This window comes from Gadus macrocephalus, chromosome 20 (assembly GCF_031168955.1).
Source record: "Gadus macrocephalus chromosome 20, ASM3116895v1".
NCBI lineage: Eukaryota > Metazoa > Chordata > Actinopteri > Gadiformes > Gadidae > Gadus > Gadus macrocephalus.
Window position 1 is genome coordinate 8361137 of NC_082401.1, and position 13182 is coordinate 8374318.

The 13182-nt window shown below is 44.4% G+C and overlaps 1 protein-coding gene across 10 annotated transcripts in view; it reads right to left on the reverse strand.

Annotated features, from left to right (window-relative positions):
* Nucleotides 1–12795, reverse strand: part of tns1b (tensin 1b) — a 50721-nt gene extending 37926 nt beyond the window's left edge. For 7 of the 10 annotated variants that reach the window (XM_060040731.1, XM_060040728.1, XM_060040726.1 and 4 more), the window contains exons 1-8: nt 12263–12794; nt 10754–10837; nt 10041–10153; nt 9599–9659; nt 7722–7797; nt 5024–5153; nt 4738–4805; nt 3887–4007 (exon numbers count right to left, since the gene is read on the reverse strand). In XM_060040731.1, coding sequence (XP_059896714.1) covers nt 3887–4007; nt 4738–4805; nt 5024–5153; nt 7722–7797; nt 9599–9659; nt 10041–10153; nt 10754–10837; nt 12263–12288 — 679 coding nt within the window. In that variant the 5' untranslated portion in view covers nt 12289–12794. Of the gene's footprint in view, nt 1–3886; nt 4008–4737; nt 4806–5023; nt 5154–7721; nt 7798–9598; nt 9660–10040; nt 10154–10753; nt 10838–12262 lie in introns of all 10 variants that reach the window. The other 3 variants (XM_060040724.1, XM_060040725.1, XM_060040730.1) reach the window with 3 other exon arrangements.
* Nucleotides 12796–13182: the final 387 nt, after the last annotated feature.

A 13182-nucleotide genomic window follows, 5' to 3' on the forward strand; every position in this document is an offset into this window, starting at 1 on the left:
TCCAGAGCTCTGAGTCACGTTTCAAAGTTTTGGATGAGATTAATTGTTCTTTTTGTTATTGTTGTGTGTTGCACTGGGATTGAACCCCCCCCATGTCGGGGTTCATAGTGACACAATACTGAACATGAATCAACTCCAACAGGTTGGAGTTGATTCATGTTCAGCATTGTGTCACCACGTTGTCAGTACGCAAGCTCTGAAGATCTACCACTGAGGCCGGCCTTCTTCAGCCGTCTGCACAGTAACACATCACCGTTTCATGGTGACAGTTAATAAATGGTATCAAGCGCCCGGGGATGAACAGTAACGTATAAATAAACACACGGCACAAGACACGCGGAGCTCGTGAGACAGCGGACCGTCTGATGTCAATGATTAATTCTGCAGTTTGCCAGAAAGCAGTGATGAGTACAGTCCCTGCATTCACTGTGAACCTCACCCCTCCATAACTACTCACATGTTGTGTGCTGCAATAGGGTCAGAAGATTCATTCGGGACAGCTTCTCGTCCTCTTCGCTTCAATGCCCGAAAGGATGGAGAAAAAAAACGATGCAAACGAAATTTCTTGTAAACTCAAACTTCCTGACAACTGCCCTTACCATCTACAATATATTCTCTTTTTCTTTTTCTGTGCTTTTCCTTCCGTGTTACAGTCAGGGAGGATCAAGCATGAGCGCACACTGAACACTGAACATCCAACTCTTCCAGAAGTGTCTGTCCACACTGAGCAGTAGCTCGCATTCCAAACCCACCCTGACATTTTCTGTCACACCCCCCTCCTCCTCCTCCTCCTCCTCCTCCTCCCCCTCCTAACCTCCCGTGACAGCGTGCATAAAAGATCTTCTCAGCCTAGTAGAGGAGCAGGTCTCTAACTCCTACCATTCATCACTGGGGGGGGGGGGGGGGGGGGGGTAGAGAGAGGAGACTGGAGACAGGAACACAAGAGCAATGGAGGGTGTTGACAACATAGCAGGGCATCTCAATCTGTTGATATTTTTTAATAAAATCTTAAAATGTAGCGCAGCCAAAATATGCGCTTTGGTAGACTGCTAGTTTAGCATTCTTCTAACTGTCTTCTTTGTGAGATCTGTGTTTTAGTAAAATTGTAAACTGAAAAAAGTTGGACTCCCATTTTGAGTTGTTCTGGGACATGCTGATAGACATACATATAAGACATGATAAGGTATAGAATATACCTCTGTCTTTTTATTTTCCTCTCTCCTCTTCCGTTCTCACCTGTCTTTCTCCCTTTTCTTATCGACTAAAACAAATTTCTTTCCAATCTTCGTTCCTCATATTCCTACCATTTTCTTCTCTCAAGTTCTATCACGAATATCTCTGAAATAAAGCAGATTAAACCAGCTTCTAAAATCAATTGAGGTACAAATTGGTAAACCGCAACAACAACAACAACAACAACAACAACAACAACAACAACAGCAACGACAGATGGGTCTGTAACTCTGGTCTTGTTTCCACAATCTATCCTATACCAACAAGCTAACCTCAACTCTACAAACTCATTTCAAGGCAATATCCACCCGTCAAACTAAAATGTGTTCCCTTACACGCCAAACGCTCATGCAGACAAACTGACCATGCTGATACGGAACAAAACTTTTGTTTACAGCCGCCAATGGGAAGATATCTATCTGAAAGTTTCCTGTCTGCCCCGTGAAAAGGCTCACGCCACGATCGAAGCTAATTGCCCTGTTGGTACAAACACGTGCAGAACTCTGGAAGTGCACATTTAATGACAGCAGAACTGCACACCCTCTGCGATTTCTGAAAACCCATTCCTTTTTCCATTGCCATTACTGCAAACCCTGGCTGGCTCTGTGAGCAGGGGCTCCGGTCCAAATGTCCCTTTAAGAGCCTGCGACCGCCATCACAGTCCCAATCACAAGCTTTGAAATGCAGTCTGTATCCGTCTGTCTGGCTGGCAGAGTGAAGCCATGGACTCTGGCACAATGGCCACTGTGAGAAATGTTTGAAGTATTATCAAGTATTCCAAATCTCAAGGAGATGAAGAGTGTGTGTGTGTGTGCGTGTGTGTATGCGGTCTGTGTGTGTGTATGTGTGAGTGTCACATCTTGGATACAATTTTGCCTGCCTAATTTACACGTGCACACACATACTTGAACACACGCACACACACATGAACACATTTAAATGTGTAGGCACGCAAACAAATTCTCTCTATCTTTCTCTAACCCTACATTTCACAACTTACTCTTTAATACAATTACACAACTCACATAATATGCAACAAATTACCACATAGTAAAACCACACTCATAAACAATCGCACCCAAACACACGCATAGTCACACACACACACACACACACACACACACACACACACACACACACACACACACACACACACACACACACACACACACACACACACACACACACACACACACACACACACACACACACACACACAAATATGCAATCTCATCTCCACTGAAACAAAATAAGGATGAGAGCTCAACCTATTCTATTTTGGCGGTGCCTATTTCAAGCTCGGCTAGTGTGAAGGCTCACTTTATGAGCAGTGATAAAGACCGTCCAGTCACCTTTGACATTTCAGCCGTTCAGGAACTCACACAGGGGGCATTACAGGAAAGAGTCTGATTAACCGTAAGCCAGCGACAAAAATGCCTTCGTGTTTTGATATTTACTATTAACCCTTGAGTCATTAAGCAGATGCTTTAATCCAGAGCAACATAGTGATTACATTACTGTTTCTTTTATTATTATTTCTTACATACTAAGGGGTTTGGCATCTTGCTCAATGAAGGATACATGTAGACTGAGGACATTTATTTTCAGCTCCAGAACTGTTGGGGGTCAAAGATCCTAACCACTTCACTATTCTGCTCCTCTGTGAATGATTTCCAGCAACATCTGCCTCAAAAGTATAATAATAGAAACATTGGGGGACAGTTTGCAAGCTACACAACACAAAAGGTCTATCGACTACAGGAAGTAGACCAAACCGTCCATATTTTGGTGAAACACTATCTGACCAGAGTGACCGACGTACACCCACAGGAATTATGTGCTTGTGTGTGTCCAGCGCTGCGACTGAATCCAGGAGTCTCTCTTTCCTTCCCTTGGACACCCAGAGATGCAGGGGCCCACTAGCGGTCCTGGGGGCTCAGTGCATTCCTCTGGGTCACCACATAGGGACAACGGCCGGCCCAACGCCTAGCTTCCTTGGTCTACGTGGTTTTGCAGGGACATTGTGGATCTGTGGGACCACAAGGCATGTGGACAGCTAGCTTGGATGGTAAGCTATCGAGGGAAAACTTGGGCTTTGGTTCCAAGGACGAAAGGGTTTACATTGCACTTACGGGAACAACCATTTATATATGTGCACATGCAAATCATATGGCATGTAAAAATTACACCCAGTACACCTAAAACACTTGAGAAGATGATATAACCTCTGTATTCCCTATTTCTGGAGAAATATTAATTAAAGAAACAATTTATTTCTAGCCAAATTGTCTCTAAAACCCAAGTACTATTCCTGAACGTGTCCTGTGGGTTATGTTTTGGGAGCTACACGGTGGCGGTGTGAACTTGGTTTGACCCTCAACGTCTGCAGGATTATGATGTTTTGAGAGTGTGAAAGCTCTGGCACAAATGCTGTTAGGACTGATTGAATCTGCCCAGGGTCACAGACGCACAGCGCACAAAACCACGGGCCTTGAAGAAGACACAAACGGCGCTGTTCAAAAGGTCATTAGGATTACACGCTATGTGTGTCTGTGCTGTGTGTGTGTGTGTGTTTGTGCACATGAGTGACTGTGTGTTTGTATGAGGTTGCTAATGTGTGCGGTGACACAGCGGTGAGGCCGATTAAACTCACCCTCTGCGTTGTCCTCACAGTGCTGATTAAAGTTTTCGTAGGAGTCCCAGCGGATCAGAGGATCCTGGGTATTGTAGTCCACGGAGACACTTGGGCCATTCTCCAGGCGATCCATACCTTGACCAGAAGTACAGAAAGGCACAGAAGAAAAAGTAAGCATCTCTTGGATTGAAACCACGACATACTGTCCTGATTCACTGCTTTAATGTGTTGTTTAAGTATTCTGTGAGTTTGTAGGAGACTTGACTCAGTTGAGCACTATCTCACACAACTGCTTTTAGACAGAAAGACAAACGTAAATACGGACTCACAGAAAGACAGATAGATAGATAGATAGATAGATAGATAGATCGACAGATCGACAGATCGACAGATCGACAGATCGACAGATCGACAGATAGACAGATAGACAGATAGACAGATAGACAGATAGACAGATAGACAGATAGACAGATAGACAGATAGACAGATAGACAGATAGACAGATAGACAGATAGACAGATAGACAGATAGACAGATAGACAGATAGACAGATCGACAGATCGACAGATCGACAGATCGACAGATCGACAGATCGACAGATCGACAGATCGACAGATCGACAGATAGACAGATAGACAGATAGATAGATAGATAGATAGATAGATAGATAGATAGATAGATAGATAGATAGATAGATAGATAGATAGAAAGGTGGGTGGATGAATAATAAGTTAAGGTGAATAACAAATATCTGAATTTTCAACAGATGAAATAATAAAATACACATTTAATACAACTTTTAATTAACGAGGGAGAACAGGAAAAGATCAATATACCCTGAAACCAGAATGAATGAAAGACTCCCTCTCACCATGGATCTTTTCCGGCCCAAACGAGAAGACAAACTCCACTTTGCCATATTCTGGAAACCTGTCATCTGCAGGCGGGAAAGGGAAAAGACATTGACATCCCGATCAGACTATATGAACCCTTTGCCAACTCTCCAACCCATTGAGCCAACTCTCCAATGAATCAGCTTTGCATAAGAACCACCAGTGTCCACCAGCAGAGCCCCCGAGGTGGCCACAGCTCTACACATGATGAGCGTCAGCTATGGACTTCGACCGCCCTCCACACAGACCCGAGGCTGCCCACCTTTGAAGGTCTCGTCGAGCTCCTCCTTCCCGAACACGATGCCCAGGTCGTGGACGGCGCATGTGTGGAACTGAACCCGGAATACCACGTCGCGGGACGGGCTGCGGTACCTCTTGTGGTAGCACTTCAGCTGGAGGGGGGGGGGGGTGCAAAGAAGAGGGGCATGAAGATTGATTCAGAACATGTGTCCCCGCAGAAAGGTTATTGGTTTGTTGCTCCAATGTCCACAGTTTGACCTGTGGGGATCCTTGAGCAAGACACCCTGAACCCCCAACCGCTCCTTGAAGTAATGTATCTGAGTACGTTTCCGTCTAAAGTGAACGCTATAGACATTGGCCCGGCTTCAAAGGAGTGAGACAATTGCGTCAGGAAAGAAAGCTAATACACACACACTAAACACAGTCTTGAAAGTACCTTGATAAAAAAACGCCTCAGTCATGTGACTTTTTCTTTAAATTCATATGCACAAAGGAAGGTCTGCTGGACAACATCGTTCAGTGTGAGTGACCTCACATCTTGGATGCGGCACAACTCAACTCCATCCTAGCGATATGAACTATCCCACGTAGAGCAAATAGAGGCAGTGAACTTCTGGCCGTCGAAACGTCCTCGTGATTCACGGCCTTTCCTCCTTTATTACAGCGCACCGCCGTTAGGGAAAGCCTTTCAGACTTTTCGTTTTCTATAGATATGGATAGATACAGGCCTATAAATGCATGCCACGGCCCTCCTCAAGTGGGCGATATGATATTGAGATCTGTTCAAAGGTCTACAAGATCGCTTCAACGCAGATGGGGAAACCCTCAGGGTCGTCCCTACTTTTACCCGATGAACCGCGCGAGAGACACTTATATGAATGCTACTAGGTCTCGTGCAGTAAATACTTATCTGCTTATACTATCAGCCAAAGGCATTTACATTAAAACTGAAATAGCATGATACTTCCTGTTGGTGTTAACAGGAAGATATATATATGCCTATGAATCTCATGGACCTCAGAGGTCAAAATGTATGCCTGATGTGTTTTTTATTCAATTTCCTTAATTACGAAACACTCTTTAAAGTAGGTTTAGAGAATATAAGAACGACAGCCAAGATTGCATAAAGGGAATAATTGTCTATGATGAAATGTGTTTTCTTTTTATTTCGCCACTGCAAAACTATCAGTTCACCATGTGCTTCTCATACAAAGGGTAAAAAAAGGGATGAGGCGAACGATGGAAGTCTGCAGTATCCAAACAAACAAGCGCGGGGGTTGAAGTGCGGAGCGTGGATAAGTCAAATATCCCCTTGGGCTTTCTGGTGGCTTTCTGGAATATGCCCTACCTCCCACAGAGAGCTCGCTCTTTGGATTACGCAACGGCAGTCTGACATTTCTTAAGGACAGATATAGAGCTAGGAAAACATACAGACCGACGCCTTGGCCTTCAAAATGTCCAACAAGCTCCCTAAAGCTACCGTTCATGTAGCTGACCCCTTACCTTAGCTTAAACTATGTGCACACTATACATATTACAGCACCTCAAAACTAACAAAAGACCAGTCTAAAACACCCAAACCGAGCCAATGTAATGTGAGGAATGCAAAGATAAACATTCATTTAAAAATCAAGTCGAGATATATAAAAAAGATGATCTAATTCCTAGGTTTCTCATGCAGAGGAAAACACATGTGGTATCTCACAGTTTAGCACTTAGCACTAAAAACGGAATTCTCCTCTGTTTTGGCCCTCGTAAGAGGGGGGGGGGGGGGGGGGGGTTGAGGAGGATGGCAGGATGGAGGGCAGAGATCAGAGTTTACGTACGTGCTGAATATTAATCATGATAAGAGCTACCCCATTAGCCTCCATTAGATGAAAAACGGGGATATCATTTCTGGCTCCAGTCCGCTCGCAGCTCTCCGAAGCGCGCGCTAAACATAAGTGCTCCACCTGGGCCCTCCTCTCCAGTGAGACGGCAACCTCTCTGAATGCACCACTCCGGCATTAGAAGCCCAATTACTGAGCGTCAGCAGAAGCCTTCGCTAAATGTAGGCCATTTTCTCCTTGAACTATCTCGGTAAAAATGTTCGTTCTTCACAAATTCGAAAGTCACGTTATTTTTTTCCTTTTTGCGGTGCAATGCAGCACTGACATTTCTCAGCTCTGAAAAGCCATTTTAAGATGATGCATTCAAATTGTCTACGAGGTAATGTCTATTCAACATCTTCGGGCTTTGATGGATGCCTTGTGTGAATCCTGTAGGTTCCTGTAATAGGAAGGAGTCTCAGCTGCGAAATTTCGGCATCGTATTTTACGACAAAATTATTTATATTTTACGACAAACATAAAGTGTGATAATGAGTCTTGTTAAAGCAAGGACGCATGCCAACAGTCTTCTTGCTATGCTTTTATGAGCACATTTATCCTGCAATGGAAACTATAAACATACACAGAATAATAATCATATAGCCGCTGGGGCCCCCCGAATACAGTGAGCAAAAATTATCGGATTCCCTCATTGCTTATAAACATACCATACCATACACCTGCAACCAGGCAATGCTACGTAGCATTCAGCCCTTCAAGTCTTCAAAATGCATAGTGCTCCTCAACGTCCAGGTCAATCCAAGACCGTTTTGCTACCGCGCCCTCGGCAAAGAGAGAGAGATACTAGGCTCATTCCGGGGAATGAGTGTGTGTCGTGCACTTGGAGCTTACCAGTATGTCTCCCTTGAGAAGCAGTCCCGGCTCAATAGTGATGCAGATGCTGGTCTGGCTGTCCCCTTGAACATTACTGCAGAGGGAACATGACCGTTAGAAGACCGGCGTCACTAAAAACACACGTAGCTGTTCAGTCATTAAGCAGACGCTTTAATCCAAAATGACTTACAGTGAATTCAGGAACTTGTCATGAAGGAGCAGGTAGGGGTCTTAACGCCCTACCTGTAACAGCCTTTCCTGTAGGCCTCCTACAGGAAAGGCTGTTACAGGTATAGGGTGGACATTGGGGATAAATCCCAGTAGCTTCTGGCCGGGATTCAAAAACCCTACAACCCCCCAACTTTATCAGAATACTCACGATCAACTACAATACATATTGTGAAGTTTCCATTGTTTATGAAAGGTCATACATTTACGCCATACAAATAATCAGCGATATTTTGTTTGCCCTCTTAGTCCAGCAGATAATTGCTTGGTCGGATTTGGCAGGAGATGTAACCCATTTGTAACACACGACATGCATATTTAAATGTACATTCTGCAGATTTGTGTACATTTTGAGTCAGTAAATAGTAAAAAGCCATTCCACTCCAAGTCTTTCGTTTTCCAAAAGAACAGCAACGTGAAACAACTATTATTTCTATGTTTCATCATGTAAAAGCGCACAACAGGGCCCCTTGCGTGTGACAGATATTGTTTTGCGATGCTTGACAAGTCACAGAATGCACGCGTGCTCAGTAGGCCAGCAGCATTTGAACCAGTAAGCCTCTCAGCCTTGGGTGGCAATTGGCTGGAAGAAGCTGGAAAAGTCTGCACCTGGCGGTCGGTGTGTTCCGTGTTCAGACGTTAATGTAGGAGGACTTCGTTTCTGGAAGATCATCCAGCCAAGAGCCAGCGATCAAAGCGCGGTGAGGGCCGGTAATAGGAGGCATGTGAGAGAGCCAGTGAGGCTGAGAGAATGTGATTAAAGGGAAGGCGCGTTAAGAGGTTCCGCCGTCTGTACACACATGTAGAGAGTGATTCAGGGGCTGGGCCTCGGAGGATATGGGTGGTAAGTTGTGTTATTGTGATTGATGGAATGACGAGCGGCATAAATGATCGGAAATGAAATGCGGTTCCTCAACAGTGAATACTAGTTATTAGTAGTGCAAACAGATAAAAGACAATCATTGACAAGGATGTGAAGTGGGGGGGGGGGGTTCACCAAACACACAGAATAAGTAAAGCGAGCTAGTAAGACCGCCTAGCCTACATCATGGTATAGACAAAAAGCGGACAAAATAAAGGGAGTTAAAAACCAGGCACTATTCATTCCTATCCCCTCCGTTATTGTCCCTGAGAGGAAATACTAGAAGGGAAAGACCGCAAATACAGTTCCCCCTCCCCTCTGCTACATCCCCTCCCCCTAACCTCCTCACCCCTTAAAAACAACCTCAGAACTCCAGAACAATCCATTGTTTCCTGTCTGCTCATAGAAGCTAGAGGCGGGGGTCCTAGAGACACGACGGGGTGTCCACAGAGATGCCTGTCTGCCGGTTTCATTGGCTCACCGGTATCCAGAACCAGCATCCTGACGGCAACGGCTCCGAGGGCGGGAAGCGAGAGCGGTGGAGTGGGAGGCTAACTAAACACAATAATATGTGGCGAGCTCATCGTACAAACTGGAAAGAGCGATGATTTATGTATACATTTAGCCCGCAGGCGAGGTTGGAGGACGACTATAAAGGGGGAACCAAGGGTTTTATTATGGAGCTATTAGAGGCTCGCTTTCCCCGAAATCTCGTTAAAATCCTAGAGGTGTGTGTGTGCAGGTGTGTGCATGTGTGTACACGCATGTGTGTGTGTGCGTGTGTGCGTATGTGAGAAAGACTTACTATATTCCAGATGTGTAGACGGGCTGCATGGCCTGGTATATTTTGAGGAAAGGACGACAACCTGGAAAACCGTAGAGAAGTGGAATTGATTAACCTTCCATATGTTAACATATGATTGTATGATGAGTACACTGTTAGTTAATACCAACAGTCAATGATGTGGAGTTGATTATGTGTTGAGGGAGTTTAGAAAATGTTTTGAAAGTGTGTGCGTGTGTGTGTGTGTGTGTGTGTGTGTGTGTGTGTGTGTGTGTGTGTGTGTGTGTGTGTGTGTGTGTGTGTGTGTGTGTGTGTGTGTGTGTGTGTGTGTGCGTGCGTGCGTGCGTGCGTGCGTGCGTGCGTGCGTGCGTGCGTGCGTGCGTGCGTGCGTGCGTGCGTGCGTGCGTGCGTGCGTGTGTGTGTGTGTGTGTGTGTGCGTGTTTGTGTGTGTGTGTGTATGTACCTCCTTGCGACTCAAAGTTGGGGATGCCGTGCATGATGACGTGGTGAAGAAACAGCGGCTTGTTGTTGATTTTGATGTTACCCGAGAGCAGGCCGCTGAAGTACTGCACATACCTGTACACACACAGACACATGTACATGCACACCCACACAAGCACATGCACATAAACACAGACACACACACATAAGGACGCACCATCACAAGCACACAGCCGCACACACAAACGCACAATCACACACGCACACAAACATAATAACTTAAACATCAATCATATCAAGATAGTTAGAAGAGCCACTGGTTTCCTTTAGTTTTGTTGTTTGGGATGTTTTTTTTGTGGTGTGTTATGCTTTGTTTTGAGATGTGCGGTGTCATTTTGTGTTGTAGTGTGTTTTGCTTTGTGCTGTGTGTTGTGCTGTTTTGTAATGTTCTTTTGTGGTTTTGTGTTGTCATTGTCTCTCGTCAGTTATGTCTTAGGTTCAAGGCCACTCTAGATAGACAAACTTTATATATACAATACGTTGATGGTTGAATCAAAATAACTGACATTAATCCTATACGCCTCAATTTTAAGTGTACACTCTTGTACACTTCTCTGTTCCACACATTAAGTCTGCCTATAAATGTCACCAATCTGGATTTAGAGTAGCATTAGCAGCTCACTTTAGCATGAAAACCATAAATCTCTCCGGAACAGGAAGTGGGATAAGACTGACCTTTTCTGTGACGGCTGGCCGACAGGGAGTACTTTGTCTTCATAGAACCTCTTCATAGCAAACCGGTCCAGAGCTTGGTCCGCACTGCCATACAACATATTGAGATACATTAGGATAAGAGCACTCTGCTTATCTCCCCCCATTCACTTCATAATGTAAATATACAAGCATGGCTGAACAGCGGGAGAGGCCTGGCGCTGAGGGACGGATAAAATAGCACTGAGGGAGAAAATATCCCACATAAATATTGGTTAGTTTAAGAGACATGTTTATCCATGTTTCTTAAAGTCAGTTCAGATGTTAGAATGCAAATACATTTTGATATCGTTTACCAAATCATTGTGTTGAAGTTTAAGAGTTTAAGAGTTAATTGCATTAATTTAGCTTTGTAAGCTAGCTTTGTAAAGAGGACATCTCAGGGACATCTCACAGGATTGCTGGTGCTGATGTTTTCACTGGAAGGCCACAATGTTTTGATACACACAAAAGAAGGTTCAATTAAATTACAGCCATACAAGGCATGCAGTAGAAAGCCCCTGACATCTCTTGGGAGCGGAATAGAATTTTGTCCTCTGTCAGTCCACATTCTTCGAGGGACGATGAGGTGTACCGTTGGGACTGAAGATTCCCCCCATTTTTAAATAGACAAGTAGATTCCCTCTGAATTATGTTGGGCGTGAAGCAAAATTATTCAGTGATACTCTGGCATGTGAGTCAACAACTCTTTACGACGGGAAGCTGAGTGATAATGCAATATGTTTTCACTATCATTTGGTATAAACAATATAAATCGTGTGATTTATTTTTCCAATGCTTTGTCCTTATGCATGATTTATTATTGTATTTGCCCTGTTATAGACTTTCTAACATCTGTTTAAAATTCTGCTATATGCTACAAATAAAGAAAACTATCATTACCGTTAACATTGGTTGCTGCATGTTTCGATAATCCACTTTGACGGAGCAAATAAAAGCCAAAAGAGCATGTTGCAGCATAACAGTCGACCAGAGTGTAATGTTCTATAGCTCTTTTGCGATGAAACCAGATCCCCTATCTCACAGCCCCTGCGTCCACTCCCTTGCTTAGATCACTGTATCTTCACCATGAGATCTTGTGACCGGGTACGGACCAAGCAGTGCCCGCACTGTACCGAGAAGGGTCTCCAGGGAGCCCTCTGATCCGTTCCCTAGATCCCTCACCAGACTGAGGTTATCTATCAATATATATGTAACTTTACATTATGTATGAGTATCCCTTGGTTCTTTGCATTGGATTGATTTTCTGGGAGATTTGTTTTGCCAAACTGGATACTTTGTTTTGTGTTCTGTGACTAACAATGGCTGTTTTTCTGTTGTTGGCTGTCTATCTTCCTTTCTTTTGTTTGTGAAAACATAAAAAATCGAAAAACGACAAACTAAATAAACTCCCTGACGCAAACAGTCCAACCCACACATCAGGGCTTTAGTGTGGCCTGACCTCTGTTTGTGTGGCGGTGGAGCTGTACTTACCTGGCGGATATGTTGCTGTAGTGCATGTATGCTGCCACCACCACCCCGGTCCTGCCTCGATTGCCCTGGAAGCAAACAAATCAATCAACCAATCCGTCAATCATCGGCTGTTTGTTGCAATGTCAATATTGCTCCCAAAAAGGTCCCAAATGGTTGATTATCATCTGAAGACCATGAATAATATTATGTAGGTATGATTGTATAAAGATGAACATGGCTTTAAGGAATACGATTCCGCCATCATGTGTTTGGCGGGTTTGTATACTTTAGACCATAACTTTTTTAACACAAGCAAACGGATGCACTGCCTTAGGAAAACCCTGAGCAACCAATCGGCAAAAAACACCAAAGCATTCCCCCAACCAGGGAAAAGGTTAAGTATTCCTGAAGGGTTAAAGGGCTACAAAGTCTGTTCAACATTCCACATTATAAACATCATGTTGTCCACTGGGGAAGCGCTTGGTTGATGATGTGTAAATCCAAACCAAACGACTTCCTTAGCGACCGTCATAGACACCACCACCACCACCTCCTCTCACCCACCCACCCCGGTGATGTTCTCATCGACCCGCGTTACGCAACCCTGCAAGGAAAACAACAAGCCCTCGTCGTCACGGCAACCACCATGTTTACACCCTTCCTTATGGGAACTACTTTTTTCACGGTGAAAATGGTTAACGGTGGGTCCACGCATATTTCATATTCTCTTGGTGCTAAGAGATTGGAAATGCATTTGATGATTTTGTTGGAGGCGGTGGGTTGCCAGGTGTGTGAGGTTTTGAGCATAGGGACCCACAAAACTCTGCCTGAGGTTAAAATGAAGAAAAGGAACATTATAAGTTCACACTATGCAGGCCTTCTTTGCTTGACTTTTACTTTGACCTTTGGCCTTTTGTATTCTTCTTCGCTTGGCAGTTGTT